This window comes from Phocoena sinus, chromosome 18 (assembly GCF_008692025.1).
Source record: "Phocoena sinus isolate mPhoSin1 chromosome 18, mPhoSin1.pri, whole genome shotgun sequence".
In the NCBI taxonomy this organism is placed as follows: Eukaryota; Metazoa; Chordata; class Mammalia; order Artiodactyla; family Phocoenidae; genus Phocoena; species Phocoena sinus.
The window spans coordinates 76,308,880-76,326,496 of record NC_045780.1 but is presented as its reverse complement, the minus strand read 5'-3'; the positions used below and the strand labels follow the sequence as shown (position 1 = coordinate 76,326,496).

The window sequence follows — 17,617 nt, the reverse complement described above, 5'->3', positions numbered from 1 at the left end:
CTTCTCTCACATTATGCTAAGATGTAGGGCAACATGATTTGGTCCAGACTCAACCAGTATCTCCCAGCGGAAGATACCATGTGTCTGTTTGCCGTGCACGTGGCCCCTCGGGGCAGCATCTCGCACGTGTCTGCCCTGTGGTATCTCCAAGGGGTTGTTCCACCATCTAACTCTGCTCACTCACTCCTCTCTTTTCAGGGCCACCTAACGAACCTTCCTCTCACCTCGCCCTGAACATAAAGCCTTCTACTACGTTGCTCTGTGTGTGTATCAAGGATATTCTTTTCTACTCACCTCCTAAATACAATTTTTCTTTCATGCAGAAAGTACTGGCCCATCTCTTAAACAGACATAATTTCAGTGAACACCTGTGATGTTATAATGATTTACAGTCAGCTCATAACTTTTTCCAATGTGTGTATTTTATTACCGCACAGCACACACACTTGGATGCTGGGCAAAAACCGGCTGGGTAATTTTCGAGAATGTCTTGTACGCTGAATAAATGCATGTGGATGATCATTTAAAGGGAGACCAAAAAAAGCATGATGGACATGAAGTTTAAGCCATACTCAAACCTAAGACTGGAAATCACTTATTTATGACACCCTTAATTTGTCATGAGAAAGGAGTAAAATGAACAAATGAATTAGGAATGGTTTCACTTGAAATTTGCATTGACATTATAATACGGATTCCCAGATGCTAATTGATTTGGAAGCGTTATATCTATCTTACCCAAAAAAATGCAGCTTAGAATGTATTCACTACATAAAGCCAATTTACATAAAGTAATCCAATTTACATAAAGCCAATTTACATAAAGTAATCCGATTTACATAAAGCCAATTTACATCAAGTAATCTAGAATGCATTTTAGAAGTCACACTCTGCTCTTTCTCAAAGCATTGTTTTAATAAATGAGTGCTTTAGTCTATAATTTACATAGAGACTACGGTTTTTTGTCATTACAATTAAGCCAGTAGATCCTGTTATTTTATTAGGTAACCTGAGTCTACTTTATAACCGCATTGCTTTATAGATTCTCTAGTCCTTAAGTGCCATTAGTAAGCATATTACAATATCTGAACAAAGAGTTTACACTACTTTTCCCAAGTAGACCCAAAATGTTAAATTACTTTGAGCTGTGCTGTAGAATTCTGCACATGCCCAATATATAGCTCGAGTTTAAGAGATGGTTATGAATTAAAGTCATTAATGAACACATACAATACCACAGATGCATTGTAGAGTTGATTTATCATATATTCTTTGTAAAGAGAAGAACTGAAAAGAGAGTTTCTCCTTCTAATCCGCTGTGGCCTGGAAAACACCTGTTAACAAAACTTGCTAGAACAGTGTGAAAACATCAGTCTACTTGCAGGTGTCTCCTTGAGTCAAATGTCTGAGTTTTATCGTGTGAAATTTGACCTCTCCCTTAGCTGCTAATAGGACTTTGTGGCTCCTCATTCAATCCTGACAGTACGTTAGGTCTATGAAGTAGCAGGATAAGGTGTCTTCATATAAAAGCAAATGTTACTGCATACAATTTAAAATCAGTCTTAATTTGGGTGAAGGGAGTCAAAAGGTACAAACTTCCAGTTATAAGATAAATAAGTCCTGGAGATGTAATGCACTGCATGGTGACTACAGTTAATAATAGTGTATTGTATATCTGAAAGTTGTTAAGGGACTAGATCTTAAAAGTTATCATCACAAGAAAAAGAATTCTGTAACTATGTGTGGTGATGGATGCTAACTCAACTCATTGTGGGGTGACCATTCTGCAGTATGCGCAGATATCAGATTATGCTGTACACCTGAAACGAGCACAATGTTATATGTCAAAATATCAATTTGGGGGTTGAAGGTTTATCACCAGCCTATTAGTGTCATCAAAGTTGACTGTTACCCGTTCTTTTACATACACTGAAACTTTATTATCACCTCTCAGTAATCCCCCCACAAAAGTTGCTTATCTGGCCAATCCCACCAAAGTGTCCCTTTCTATGTAAACAACGACAGACTCTAACTGTATTACGTATTTTCAGAGCAAATACAAAAAGGGTATGACGTTCAAAATATTTTAAAATATATACAAGAAAATAAACCTTGACGTGGACAATATTCATTTGCACCGGTCTTTTTTCACTTCTTTCCACAAATTTTGGTCAACTTATGGTTAAACCGATGGCCTATTAAGATGCCCCCTTTATTTGTAAACTGCATTTTTCTTGCTTCTCCGTAGTTTCTAACCCAAGCAAGCGACTTACATGTTTAAATTTGGAATCGAATATAGGCCTGCTGGAACCAGACCTACAGGCGAGGTGTCTCATTATTTGTTTGCTGGCTTCAGACTTCCCAGATCCTCTTTCTCCACTAAAATAAAATAGAAAAAAAAAAAAAAAAAAAAAAACCACAAGTTTACGGTTCTGGAGAACATAGTAAAAAAAATTAAATAACCAGAGACAATTCTCAGGCACAAAGAAGGTGAGGAAATGACCTAGTGACTTTTAATGAGATGATGGTATCATTGAACACTCCTTTGCTGTACTATATACACAATAAATAAGTGTGTGTGTACGTTTGTGTGCCTCTGTGTGTGTCCCTGTGTACACACAGTATGGTGTTTTCGATGCCGGGACTGTAAATAAATAGGATGCCACTTCTGCTCCCCAGTATCTTACAGAGTAGAATCACATGATGCAGGTCAATTAGAGCAGAAAGGCCTTAGGCTGGAAAGAAAGACGCTTCCGCCTGTCCCCTGCTTTGTGAGTGCAGGTGAGTGGGGTGGCCGCCAGGTGTCGGTCCCCTACAGTCGAGATGCGTATTTGGTAGGGCCACACGTCTGGCCTGGTTAAATCTTTGAGTCCTCCAGGAAAGACGTTACATCTTCCTTGGAAAAGTCATTCAATCCTTCTCAGCTTTCCTCCTCTTTCCTTCAAAGTGAACATCAAGCATGCAGCTCCTCCAACTAAGCCGGTAAAGATGGAGGAGTGACCAGGTAGGTAAGTGCCCGGTGCTCAGCAGATCCGAAAACGGCCTCTTTCGTCTTGAGGCTGCTGTCAGTTTTGACATTTCGTGTTTTCCGTTTTCCTTTAATCTAGGAACAGGCACCATCCAAATATGTCCTGCATGAGGACAGCGCTTTTGGTATTTCCCAGGCATACTTCATAAGTGATATAATTCCTATAAATAATGATTGTATTATATTCCTGAGACTAGGCAATATCGGGTTAACACAAAACTCCAACACAATAAATACTAAACCAACGTGGTCCGATATGAAATAAGGCTTTTACTGCATCTAGATGGAATACTCGTGAAAATGGTGTTTACTCATCGATAGCCAAAAGTTGAAAATACATATAAAGCTCTTTTGCTAGGGCTTTCTCAGGTTTCTCCCTTGAGCATTTGTTCTGATGAATTTGATTAAAGGGTGTTTGCCAGGAAAGAAACTGACACTTAATTCTCTTATTCACGTCTCAACTTGTTAATAAAACGTCTACTCCCCTCATCTGTGACTATAAACATTTTAACCACTTTTGGAGTGACCAGTTTAGCAGCCTCAGGGGAGCAGGTGACAGTGACCTGCGGAAGATACGAAAGAGCTCATTTTCTGGGTTCAAAGACCCTTCCTTTTAACCTTCTAATTGCAGAGCAGAAACAATCTAAATCTTTCATGATGGAAATTTAATGTCTACAATTATATTCCCTGTTAAAAAATCCTATTACCCAGCAACATAACTTGATGTGTCAGGCGTCTCGTTTTTAGAGAGATTTTGCTTGCATTCACTCAGGGATCAATCTTGAAAATACCATTTTCCTTTTTCAAATATTGCCTGTTCCTTCAAATGAGACTTACTGAGGGCCTACTACGTGCTGGAGTCTGTTAGTCTTCAGGGTAAAAGAGGTGAAAAGATACCGCTTCCTGCGCCATGGGCTGGGGATACTCTCGAGGAAGGAGTAGGTACATAATTAAGGTATAATTATAACAGGTGGACACAGCTAGCAACGAGCCCATGGCAGAAGGGGCAGGTACATCTCTGGGAAGAAGCCAGGGGAGACTTCTGGGTGAGGTAGTAATTGAGCTCATTCTTGGAGAAGGGGCAGCGTAGAAGGCAGTGCTTATGCAACATTAAACACTCAACCAACACTCCCTGAGCATCTACTGAGCAAGTAGAAACAGGGGCGGGTCTCGAGTCCCTGCGGATCTGGAGACACAGAGCCTGGGAGGCTGTGGGGCTGACCCAGTGGTCACATGAGTCCCTTTTCCTTCTCCCCACCGTTGCCCTCACCCTGTGACCACATGTCGGGAAAATGATCAACTCTCTCGGCTAGCCAGAATCACATGCCTTTTTGCCATCTCATAAAATCCCACAACGATCACCACATTTCACTTTGAGTAAAATACAAAGAAATCTTAGAAAAAAGAAAAAATGGATATAATAGTCTTGGCCTCATAGCATATCAAGTTGAAACTAAAAATTCTAGTTCAACGTGTTCAAGAAACATTCCTTGATCTGAAAATCCACATCTATGATTAAACCAGACATTGACCAAAGATTTGGGGCGGCGCTGATGGGTCATGGACCCATACAAAATGTGAAGCTTAAATATGAACAGCCTTGTCTGCTAAATCTGTACATGACAGAAGCAGGCCCTATGCTGCTTATTTCACAAGTTAGTGGCACACTCAGCATAAAACATTAGTTTAGGTTTGCTCAGCAAACTGTTAGGATAACGGATATTTGTCGTACATGCTCAAACAATTAATTAAAACCATCTATCAAGGCCTTCAGAAAATTAAAGCAAAGGTAGAACTTGGTGGGCTCCAAACTCCCAGTTCTAGCCCAGGACAGAGATCTAAAAATTGTTAAAAACTATTCCTTAGGGGCTTCCCTGGTGGCGCAGTGGTTGAGAGTCCGCCTGCCGATGCAGGGGACGCGGGTTCGTGTCCCGGTCCGGGAGGATCCCACATGCCGTGGAGCGGCTGGGCCCGTGAGCCATGGCCACTGAGCCTGCACGTCCGGAGCCTGTGCTCCGCAATGGGAGAGGTCACAGCAGTACCATAAAGAGGTACCATAAAGAGAGAGGCCCGCGTACCATAAAAAACAAAACAAAACAAAAAAAAAACTATTCCTTAGGATGAAGCCTAGTGTGTTACAGGAGCCCGTAATTATGAAGAAAATGAGAAATAAAATGAAAATTTGAAAATCAAATTAAAAATCCTCTGGCCTGGTACTGTAAATCATCTACTCCAGGAATATTTGAATTTTGATCTCCAAATCTTCAATTATTCTTTGTAAATGCTAATTATGGGACATAAAAGATACTCTGTAAATGATCTTTACACAAAGTATTTAGTTGAATTCTGAATTGACTCATTTTAATGTATTAATATAAAGGCAGAAAGCCTGTCGTAGTCAAGACAATCAAGGAGGTTGAGAAGCTACATGCAAACACCAATCCCGAAAGAAGAAAGACAATGGCTAGAGTAATAAGTCCTTATGATCATGGATTTGCTCTTCCTTTTTTTTTTTTTGCGGTACGCGGGCCTCTCACTGCTGTGGCCTCTCCCGTTGCGCAGCACAGGCTCCGGACGCGCAGGCTCAGCGGCCATGGCTCACGGGCCCAGCCCTCCGCGGCACGTGGGATCCTCCCGGACCGGGGCACGAACCCGCGTCCCCTGCATCGACAGGCGGACTGTCAACCACTGCGCCACCAGGGAAGCCCTGCTCTTCATTTCTCGAAATGTGAATGAAGAAATCTTTTTTTCAGAATAAGTGGTTGATAACATGGCATTATTAGCCTTTAAAAATGTCCCAAAGGAATATTAGTTCTGCAGAATATTAACAAATCTTGCTATTGTTAGAAAAACAATTCCATGAGCAAGTACATGTGAAAACAAAGACAAACAGGTTTCTTCACTGAAAGAACATGCTAGGCATTGTGAACTCTGTCTGTAATCGGTAGGTTCCCAAAGGATATGGATTCACTGGCCCCTCAAAGCTTCGCTAAGGTCCAAAGTCTTTGACAAGGATTAAGTGGACTCAGTGAGAATTTAGTTAAGTCCGTGGATTTGTAACCATCATTTTAGGTGAGTTTGGGGGGACCTCTGCAAGCCTCCTTAGGTTAGCGGCACTGGGCGAGCCACGCTCTAGAGTCTGGCTGTGAGTGTGGATAACCTCCACTCGGGCTCAGAAGTCAGACTATTGGGCTCACATCCCAGCTACACTAACTATTTACTAGTTGGGAGACCCTGGACTAATTAGCAAACCCTTCTAATACTCAGCACCTGATACATAAAATGACAATAATAATAACAATGAGGATACCTATCCTACAAGGTTACTAAAGCAATGAATAAGATGATACATGGAAAGCACCTAGAGGAGAGGCTGGCACTTAGCAGGTTCTCAATAAATATGAGTTGTTATTATTGTCAACACTATTACACACTCCCCACCATCTCACGATTTTTAAAAAGTGTTTCTCTTTTTGTGTAAGTGAGACCAGGAAACCCAACAGATAAAGCAGATGAAAGCAGAGTTGCTTGATTCAAGAATGCCCGGGTCCCCCTCCCCACCCCAGGGGACACTTCCGAAGAGGTGTAAAAACAACCATTTGCACACTATTTTGAAAACCAGAACACTTAAGTTCGCAACCCATCGATGTGACCCTCCATGGAATTTTTGATTAAATTCACAACGTAACAGTATCTAAAGAAGTGCTTATTTAAATATTTAAATATTGTCTGAGTTCTTTCCAGGTTTCCATAGTTACTCTTGCATCTCACTTGGACACAGGTTGTGCAAAGCTTTATTCACACATTCAGTTTTCAACCAACACTACTGCTGAAATCTACGCAAAGCCAGGGGTATTTATGAAAGTCTCCCTCTTGTGGCAGTGTGGTCTGCTATAAAACACAATTCTCAATGCAGATCTTATCTTAATACCTAAATATTTCTTTATTCCTCTATCAATATATAATCACATTTCATCCCTACTTCTTGTGGTACACTTCTTTTTGACGTGAAGAATTTTTGCTCCAATCTAAATGCTCCCTCCTGAGCATCTTGGTATTTATGAGCTAATATTACCATTGCATTTCACTAAAAAATTAATTTGAGTGTATAATTTTGTTGACATATGAGCAAAGGTATAAATACCTAGAAGCGGGTGGGAAATCCCACATCTGCAAGGTCTTGCATGGTATTTTGCTCAGCACCACACCTTGGAGAAGGGTGGTACTAGTAGCGGGTGCCTCTCTCTCCCATGTTTTCTAAGGTTTGAAAGCAAGACACTAGTTCTAAGCTGTAAATCTTCAAAATGAAGAAAAAATTGGATGACTCTCGCGAACATAACGTTGAATGGTTGAAATGAGTTTCAGGTTCAGTTTGTTGATATCGATTCAGCTACACTCAGGGCCATTTCTAACAACAAAGGTGTCTCTCCTTTGTAACGAGTCAAGTGTACTCACTGCACACTTAGTGGACCACGAACTGGTGAGGGAGTAAATAAACGTAAACCAAAAGAAATGAGGACGGTTTTACCGCCAAGCCCTCAGGGCAGAACTGAGCCTGGAGCTGGGGTGAGGGGCAGGCTCACCTGAGAATGAAGCACTGAGGTCTCTGCTCCTGGAAAAGCTGGTGGAAGGCTCTCTCCGCACAGGAGAAAATGTGAGGTGGCAGAGAGGGGCAGGGCTGCCCCGCACTGCCCAGGTACAGCTGGGAGACCTGGAAAACAGGGCAGCACACAGGCAGGAATCTCCATGAAAAGGGTTCAGGATCCTCTACCTCGCGACGCTACTGACATATTTCCCATACACAGAAACATATAAATCTCTAATTCTGAGTCTCACTTGTAAACACAAAACATTTGCACAATGCTGCCCTTCTCAGCACATTTTAAGCATCCGTAATGACAAAACGGAGACACACATCTGAGCCTTCATTATTTGGCTTGCAGGCTTTAAATCGCTTGGCTGTCTTCAAAGAGAGCAACTCCCCAAAATCCAGTTCAATAGCTCTCCATGAAGTAAGCTGAAACGGTGGCAACTTATATCAAATGCAATTTCTCTCAGCAACATTTAATTTCAGTAACATAAGATGGCAAGGATATTTAATTTGAAAAGAAAGCAGTTGCATCTGAAACATACAAATTTCTCGGAAAAAAGACAAAATGAACTTGATTTCAGGGCAATGGTGATTTTTAATGATCGCCACGGTGATTCAGTGCTAGTATTTTTAGTCCTTTCGAGTTTCGAGTGAATTGCGTTATATTAGAATCAAAACTAAATGATAGGAGGACTTGTGAGTCATGAAGAAATATCAGACAAATTTAATTTTTATTCTGCAAAATAACTGGCTTGTATCTTCAAAGATGTCAAGGTTGGAAAGTTCAAGAGTAGATTGAGGGACTGTTCCAAATGGAAGGAAATTACATGCCCAGTGGTCAGCGCACCCTGTGATGGTGGACTGGATCTTTGGTTGTTTGGGCATCACTGAGACAATGGCAAAGACTTGAATGAAGCCTCCTGATTAAATGGTAACAGCTCTAATTTCCCAATTTTGATGACTGTATGGAGGTTACATAGGAAAATGCCTTTGTTTGTAGTAAATACACAGTACATGTACTCAAGGTTGATGGGACAACATGCCAGCAAATTATTTTGAAATGGTTGAAGGAAAAAAGTTGTTTGTACTAATTATTTGCAATTTTTCCACAAGTGTAAAATTATTTCAAATTATAGGGGAAATAATTTTTTAACGTAGAATCAATGATCTACAGCTACAAGAAAAAATTGGATGACTCTCACAAATATAATGTTGAATGGGACCTATCAGCTGCATATGAGAACATACTATGAGATCCCATTTACAGAGAGCGAAAAAAAAGCAGGTGAAACCAATCTATGTATGCTGTTAGAAGTCAGCGTGGCGGTACTTTGGGCAAAGGGTCAGTGATTGGAAAGAGCAAGTGTGGGCTCTGGAAGCTGGGAATGTTCTACCTCCAGCGCTTGTGGAAAAGTACACTCAGAGATGAGCACCTTCGTGTATGCATTATATCCCAATAAAAACATCAAAAGCCGAAGTCATTAAACATTGTGGTTCTGGTGCAGAGAGAGAAAAAGGAACTGCTGGAACAGACTACAGAACTCCACTCAGGCCTACACGGTGAGATTTGGGGGCCATAGGGGCTGTGTCACTTACCCTTAGAGGAAGCTGTCAAGAAAATTGATTATTTGTAAAGGAAACAAACATCACTATCTCATGCCAATCTGTAAAAATAAATTCCAACTGAATTTAAGTTCCAAATATGAACAGCAAAGCTTCACACATTTAGAAAAGTATGTAAAAACAGTACTCTTATGATTTGGGAGTAAGGGAATAGGGGTCAAAAACACAAATTGTATTGGGAAAAATCCTACAACATCATAGCTAACAACTCCTGTTCAACCACAAACAGCACACATATAATAATAAAAAACTCAGGCGAAGACAGAGAGGAAAGTAAGCTGGGCATACAATCAATTAATCCTCAGCATTTTATAAATGACTCTCACAAATCAGTAAGAAAAACTGGAAACAAAATAGAAAATTGGGCAAAGAGTGTAAGCGGAAAGGAAAGGCCAATGCACGTGAGAAAAGATGAAAAAACAACTCTCTTCGTAACCAAGGAAATGCTATTTCAAACAATAAGGTGATACAGTACGCATGAACTATTGGTAACTTTATCAATAGTAGCTTAATAACGATGGCGAGGGCCTCACTTGCTCTGTGCTTGCTGCTCTTCTCAGCATTTTACACTCACTCATCCAATTCTCCTAGAAACCCGAGACTTGGATATGAGGATGATCGCCCTGCTTACAGATGAGGAAACTGATGCAAAGAAAAATTAGTGACAGGTCCAAGGTCACGTGGCAAGTTAGTGGTGGAGCTTGACTTCGAAATGAAGTTTTCTCTAGGGCTGAAAAACACATGTATGATACTGAGTGTTGTTCTAAGAAATTCTACGTGTAATTTGGCAGAAACTTCTAAACTTAAGGAGGTAGGTTTGACTAGCGATCTCTCTGTAGAAATTCTCAAACATGAACCAAGAACTACACACCAAACGATCCTCAGTACTCTCTGTAAGAGCAGAAAAAGAGTAATTCTACGATAGGGATTAATGAATAAATACAAATAATTGTGTATTAAAACAATAAAACACTACAGGGTATTTAGAATGAATTAACTAGACCCGAACCTTTTATCATGGAAATTTTTTTTTGCGGTACGCGGGCCTCTCACTGCTGTGGCCTCTCCCGTTGCGGAGCACAGGCTCCGGACGCGCAGGCTCAGGGGCCATGGCTCACGGGCCCAGCCGCTCCGCGGCATGTGGGATCTTCCCGGACCGGGGTACAAACCCGTGTCCCCTGCATCGGCAGGTGGAATCCCAACCACTGTGCCACCGGGGAAGCCCCATGGAAAATTTTTGAAAGCATAATGATCAATGACGATTTTTGTTGTAAAAGAATATAGCTAGTATATTCTCTGAGTAAATTAAAACAGAAAATAATAGCATATGCAGTTTTTCTTACATATATTTGTGCACGTATACAGAATGAACAGACAGAAGATTGGATAAAAGGATAACTTCGGTGACGTATATGTATAGCCGATCCACTTTGTTATAAAGCAGAAACTAACACACCATTGTAAAGCAATTATACTCCAATAAAGATGTTAAAAAAATCTATTAACGGATAATAAAGAACAGTACATAAAAAAAAGGGGGGGCTTCCCTGGTGGCACAGTGGTTGAGAGTCCGCCTGCCAATGCAGGGGACACGGGTTCGTGCCCCGGTCCGGGAGGATCCCACATGCCGCGGAGAGGCTGGGCCCGTGAGCCACGGCCGCTGAGCCTGCGCGTCCGGAGTCTGTGCTCCGCAATGGGAGAGGCCACAACAGTGAGAGGCCCGCGTACCGCAAAAAAAAAAAAAAAAAGGGTAACTTCGGGTAGTGATTGCCATCTTTTGTGGAAAGGAACAGGCGGAAGTGGAACTCAGTCTGTGTTGACATTACACAGTGTCACTTAATCTCAGATACCATGTAATTGAAACACACCTTTATTTTCAGTACCACCCAGAAAATAACATCACAATTAAACTAGCACACCATGTCTTGGTATCACGTCTTTAAAGCTGCATCCCAACCTCAGGAGTGCATGTGAAAAAATATGGCACTTTTTATTTAAAATTTTTTAAGCGATATGACACACGTATGGGGGGTGGGCACACACTGTCTATTACGCTTGAACATTTTGAATTATTCCAGAATTTAAAATAAATATAAAAGATATTTGAATGATAGTGACGTCTACATGATAATTCATAAGCCAGCTAGGAAGATTTAGCCCACCTTTGTTTTCTTGCAGGATAAATTTCTGTTTGGGGTTTGTCTGGTTTTTTTTAAACTTGCACTAACACTCTTTCACTTTCTCCCCAAGTCCAACCTGGCTCTAACCTAATTTTGACAAAATGCTTTTAAACTCCACTTGTTTTTGTAAAGTCCTAGTAAGGATTTCGTTAGATGTTATCAACACAGTGAGACCCGAAGAGCCAGGAGCATGCCTGAATCTACGTGTACGTGGGGTTCATCTCACATTCCTGCTGTGTTTCTTCAAACCTATTTGGAGTTCGGTATTCTCCTTAGGCTAAGTTTCACTAACATTAGATGTGGTAAAGAATCGTGAGTGTCCAAAATTTTTTCATGATAATTAAACCAATAACGTTTCTCAGTTCCCTTTTCCTGTAAAGCTTCTTCTTTTTCATGCCATGTTAGAGTCTGTATTGTAGAATACTCCGTTGCTACCACCTGGTAATACTCTGCTTGATGCTGATTCTACACTTAAGAAGTAATGTAAAAATGAAATAATAATTTTAATAGAATAGCATTTTCCACTTATTTATATTGAACCTTGAAGGTTCTCACCAAGCCGTTCTAGTTTTCTGAGTGATTGACAAACCACCGACTCTACATTGGTTACCATGATCGTTACTAATATTATTGCATGTTCTCATTTGGTCCAGAAAATATTGTCAGGGTCAGACCCTTCCTTTCCCACAGGCCATCTCTCTCCATTTCACCTTATTCTCTCCGTGTCTGTATCATTTGGGAACAAGAGGATTTTGGTCCGTGGGCATCTTAAGTGCTCTTTCACAAATGAGATGGCATCACATAAGCTTCATTCGGGTTATCTCTAGTCTTTGCTGGACTCTGTGATCCCAATAAATAAGGTCCTTCTTTACGGATCAATTCCCTCCTATTTTCCACTGTGCGTGATACGTGTCAATAAACATCCAGGAGATTTGCAGGATCCTGCCACGGTCTGATTTCTGAAGCCAACCATGCAGTGTGTAGCTTTTGAGAGTGCCATTCACGGGCCCCTAACATCAAGGTCCTGGTAATCTGTGGAACCTGATGCCAAGGGCTTGACGGGGCGTGGCTGCTGTTTTCACACCATCATATGAACATGTCACTCTACTTGCCCGATTGGATTTCCCGCTCATTATCTTATACCTATATATAGATGACATACCCTGAAAAAAAAAGTTTGTTGTATACAAACAGTCACATACAATGACTAATTATATGTCTCTGGGCTCAGCATTTGGGTCCCTGAGAGTAGTCTGTCCTGCATCTGCTCTGGGGCTACAAGACCTGGATTTAAATTGTCTCTGCCACTCATGACAAAACTTTAGAAAGCCTAGTTAATCTCCTGAAGTCTCAGTTTATCCATCTGCAAAGAGGGAACGATGACACTTACACTGATTGGGTCCCTTTGGGGATTAAACGTGGTGGCATACGTAAAGCCCTTTGCAGCAGGCCTGCTGCGTGCTAAACCCTATACTAAACCCAGTAGACTTCTCCTTACATGGCTAAGAAGCCCAGCCACCCTAGCTACTTGCCAGACCCCAACATGCCCGGCCATGGGGACATCAGGAGGCCAGCAGCATCTGAAAGTCAATGGAATGTGAAAGCAGAGGAAGCCCTAGGCCTGGCCTCCCACACTAGGTGTCGTGGTACACTTTGGAGGAGCTTAATCTCATCCATAATTCGAGGATTCAGCATGACTGATTGGTCTTGTACTGCGTGTAGTCAAAAATATGACCTGTGAAGTCATCCCCGGGTATTTGTCATCCTTTTGCACACTGAGATTTCAAGGTGATATATCTCTGGTTTGTGAACTCCATAGTAAAGGTTATGGTGAGAAACAATCGAGAGAAGTCTGATACTGAGTGTGAAGAGCCGATGCAGATTCACTGCTCAGGCATGCATTCTCAGACGTGCACCTGCGCGTTGGTTTTCTGAATGCTGCTTTGCCAGTGCCGTAGGCTTGGTCCTTGAATGGCGCCATCTTCCCTGTGATTGTTACCTCCCCTCCCCCTTCTCCTCCTTCCCCTCCTTTTCCTGCACCTGCTCCTGTGACAGAACTCCCAAAATGATTATGGGTACCTGTAATTCCTTTTGCCCTAGTGGGTCATGCTTCCACACACACTTAGCCCAGGGATGAGGCTGGGGTAGGAATGGGTGGAATGAGGAGGGTGGGCAAGTTCCAAGGCAGTTTTAAGACAATGGTGGAATTGACTTTTGGTAAGAAGAGTGGAAGGTGGGGTAGTGGGAGGTCCTCTCGTACCCGGGAAGCATCTCTGTAATAATTCTTAGTAGCGTCCTCTGGAGTTTAGAGAGAGTAATCTCTTTCTCTCTTCCTCTCTCTTTCTCTCGCCTACCCCATGCCCCTCCAGCATCTGCCCCTCCAGCATCTGCGAGTGCGTCCCTGCTTCAAGAACACACGTCTCCTCCTTTTATCTCCTGCTCCTAATTAGGGATTCTGTTTCGGACTGGAAGCAGCCTTGTGGCTGCACAAAACACAGAGAGCTCCCATGACAGTGTGTTTGATCCAAAAATACTAGGCAAAGAGATATGACAATATGCTTCGCTATCCACAGTGATGTGGACAACACAGCAGAGATCATGCTGCGTCTTCAGCGGCCTGGAATGATTTTCCACAAGCAATTTCTTTTTAATTTTGAGTCTCATGATTCAAGCTGGAAAGTCTTTTAGAAAAATGTATAAACGCAGTATCATATCCTTTCTTATTCCATTGCTTTAACACCGTCAATACTCTTCTGAAAGCGGTCATGATGTTCAAAGACCTCTAAACCAACTGACCTTGAATTAATCAAAAATACATGGGAAATAGAGTCAGTGTAACATTTGATTTTAGACGTCTGTCTAGGGACTACAATCATAAGAATTTCGCATTATAAGTGCAAAGAAATCTTTTGACAAAATAACATTCCTTGTCAATATTTTCTCAGAACAAATTAAAGTCACTCCTATCTAACCATTCAGTGTAGGATTTTCTGAGAAGCTTGATTTTACTTACTGCTTCGGTTTTTGCTTCTTAATCATTTGATACAAATAGGCATGTCTAGTGAGTGTTACTCTGCATTATTAAATGGTATTTTAAATTTTATACTCACCATGGTGGAATAAATTGGAATTTCCTTGAATGGATTAACAAGCAGGAGGATGTCCCCAATAAAAGTCTGTTAAAAGGAAAGGATATAAATAGTTATTGGACCATATAAATAGCACCTTTAAAGTTAAAAATTATATAATTTTTAAATCACTGAGCAAAATATAGAGAATAAGTCAAAATCACACTTTACCATTTTGTGAATTGTTTTAGCTCTTTGTAAATAAATAGAAAAGTCAAATAAAATTAAACCAATAGGCTTGTTCCATTGAACACATAGCAAGTGAAATGACTGAATTCTAAGCATTTCTTATCATAAAGGGGTTTTATAATCACCAGTTGAATAAAAACATACAAAATTAAAACACACGGCCAAATGGAGTGGAGGCGGTAAATGGGGTGTGAATTCTATATCACTGCATAAGAATAATAATAGAATATATAACAGAAAAGTTAGTAAAGCACAAAAAGCAAATAAAAATGATGCTAATTAAAAAAAAAGACAAGTAATGAGATGGCATAAAGAACAGGTGGACCAAATAAAAATCAAATAATAAAATGTGAGATTTAACCCCAAATACATCAGTAATTATGTCAAATGTAAACTACTAACTAATTAAATGACAAAGATTATGAACTGCATTAAAATGCTAACTCAAATATAAAGACTAAGAAAACTTGAATGTTAAAGGATGAAGCAAGATACACATGCAAACAGTAATTACTGCAAGAAACGTGGTTTAGCAATATTTAATTCACAGAAAATAGACTTTAAGGTAGGAAGCAGTACCAGTGATAAAAAGGGACATTTCACAATAATAAAATGATAAATCAGGAAGATATAGCAATTCTAAAATTCTGAAAGACTGAAATCTAGCATAAAACTATAAGGAGAGAAACATGAACTCACAGTGGTAGTGGAGAACCTTAACAATTTTTTCTTAGTAACTAATGGAACAAACAGACAAAATTTTGAAATAAATAATTACCAAGTTGACTAACTGACTTATACAGAACACTATTACCAAGAACCGTACAACATACATTCTTTTAAGCTGAACACCGACCAGTTTCATTATATTCAAAGAGTTTGAGTCACGTAGAGTATGTTCTCTGATCATGGGAGAAATTACGATAGAAATTAATCATGGATACCTAGAAAATCACCAAATGTTTGGAACTTATACATCTGCAAATAACCTATGAGCCAGAAAAGAAACCATAATGCAAATGAGAAAATATTTTGATTATGACATATTATAACATGTGAGATGCTACTAAAGGTATACTTGGTATGAAAATTATTGCCTGAAATGTATATGTTAGAAAAGAAGAAAGGCAGATCATGATCTAAGTATCCATTTCAAGGAGCTCATCAAATTACATCAAATTATGCAGAATTAAATAGCCACTACAAGAGCAGAAATTAAAGGAATAGTAAACAAATGCCAAGGAATAAAAAACAAAAGCCAAAAGGCAATATCCCAAATATGACATCACTACAGACACCACTGACATGGAAACAGACGAAGAGGATATTAGGAATCATATTTTAGTCACTAAGTTTGGATATTTAGATGATGTGGACAGCAATCCACCATCTTATCAAAACAAACGTACCAAGTTATAGGAAATCTAACTAGTATTATTTTTTGTACAAGAAATTGAATCTATGTCTAAAACCTTTCCACAAAGAAAACTAAGAATTCACCAGTGAATTCTTCTCAATGCTGATGTACAGATAAACAAATGTTATACAAATTATTCCAGGGCTTCCCTGGTGGCGCAGTGGTTGAGAATCTGCCTGCCAATGCAGGGGACACGGGTTCGAGCCCTGGTCTGGGAGGATCCCACATGCCGTGGAGCAACTGGGCCCGTGAGCCACAACTACTGAGCCTGTGCGTCTGGAGCCTGTGCTCCGCAACAAGAGAGGCCGCGATAGTGAGAGGCCCACGCACCGCGATGAAGAGTGGCCCCCGCTTGCCACAACTAGAGAGAGCCCTCGCACAGAAACGAAGACCCAACGCAGCAAAAATAACAAATTAATTAATTAACTCCTACCCCCAACATCTTCTTTAAAAAAAAAAAAAAAAAATTATTCCAGAAAACAGCAAAGAGGGAACATGATACACTTCATTTTAAGAGGCCTCAATAAACTGGATATTAAAAACCTAACTAGTACATGGAAAGAAAGGAAATTATAGCTGGTCTCTCTCATTAAAAGACATGCTAAAATCTTGAGGAAAATGTTGACAAGTTGAATCCAATAAGACACTCAACAGATAATATATTTCAACCAAATATGCTTTATTCTAGTAATCCAAGGTTGGCTTCATATTAGAAAATTAACCCTTGTAATTCATAATACTAAGGAGTCAAGAACTAAAGTTATAGGATCATCTCAATAAATGACAAAACATTTAATAACATTCAATTCCCACTCCTGATTAAAAATAACTTTGAAAACTATTAATATAACGGAACTTTCTTAATCTATGGAAAGTGATTACACCTGTGGCACAGCTACCGCTAACAACTTGCTTAATGATAAAACAGAGACTTTAATGATAAAACACAGATTTTAATAATAAAACAGCTTTACTCTGGGACCAGAAACAGGACAGGAATGTCAATTATTGTCACTGCCAGTCATCTTTTTATTAACAGCCCTATACCATGAAACAATGCAAGAGAAGAAAGTAAAGAAACTATCAAGATTTAAAAGAGACACATGAAAGTCGTTATTTGGAGACTACGTAGCAGTGTATGCAGAAGAGCCAAAAGAATCTCCACGTAAGTTAATACTTACATACGGATATAGCAAGTTTGATGAATAAAATGTGCTTACAAAAAAATCAAAATCGTATCTCTCTATATTAGCCATAAACAATTAGAAAACACAATTGCTTGTTATTTTCACTAAGAAAATAACATTATAGCATCAACCCTTGAAAAATGCCTAAAACAGATCTAATGCAAACAGGCCTTCTATACCAATTTTTTTTTAATGTTCCAGAAAAATTAAAGATGACCAAAGGACGGATAGTAACGTTCCATGAAACAAGAAATCCAATATTGGAAAAATCTCA

General features: G+C 40.0%; 1 protein-coding gene across 1 annotated transcript in view; it reads right to left on the bottom strand.

Annotated features, from left to right (window-relative positions):
* The window catches only part of MYO16 (myosin XVI), a 411,612-nt gene that overhangs the window by 247,723 nt on the left and 146,272 nt on the right, over nt 1-17,617 (bottom strand). Inside the window, 3 exon segments of the mRNA XM_032611435.1 lie at nt 2,274-2,379; nt 7,612-7,739; nt 14,533-14,598. Coding sequence (XP_032467326.1) covers nt 2,274-2,379; nt 7,612-7,739; nt 14,533-14,598 — 300 coding nt within the window.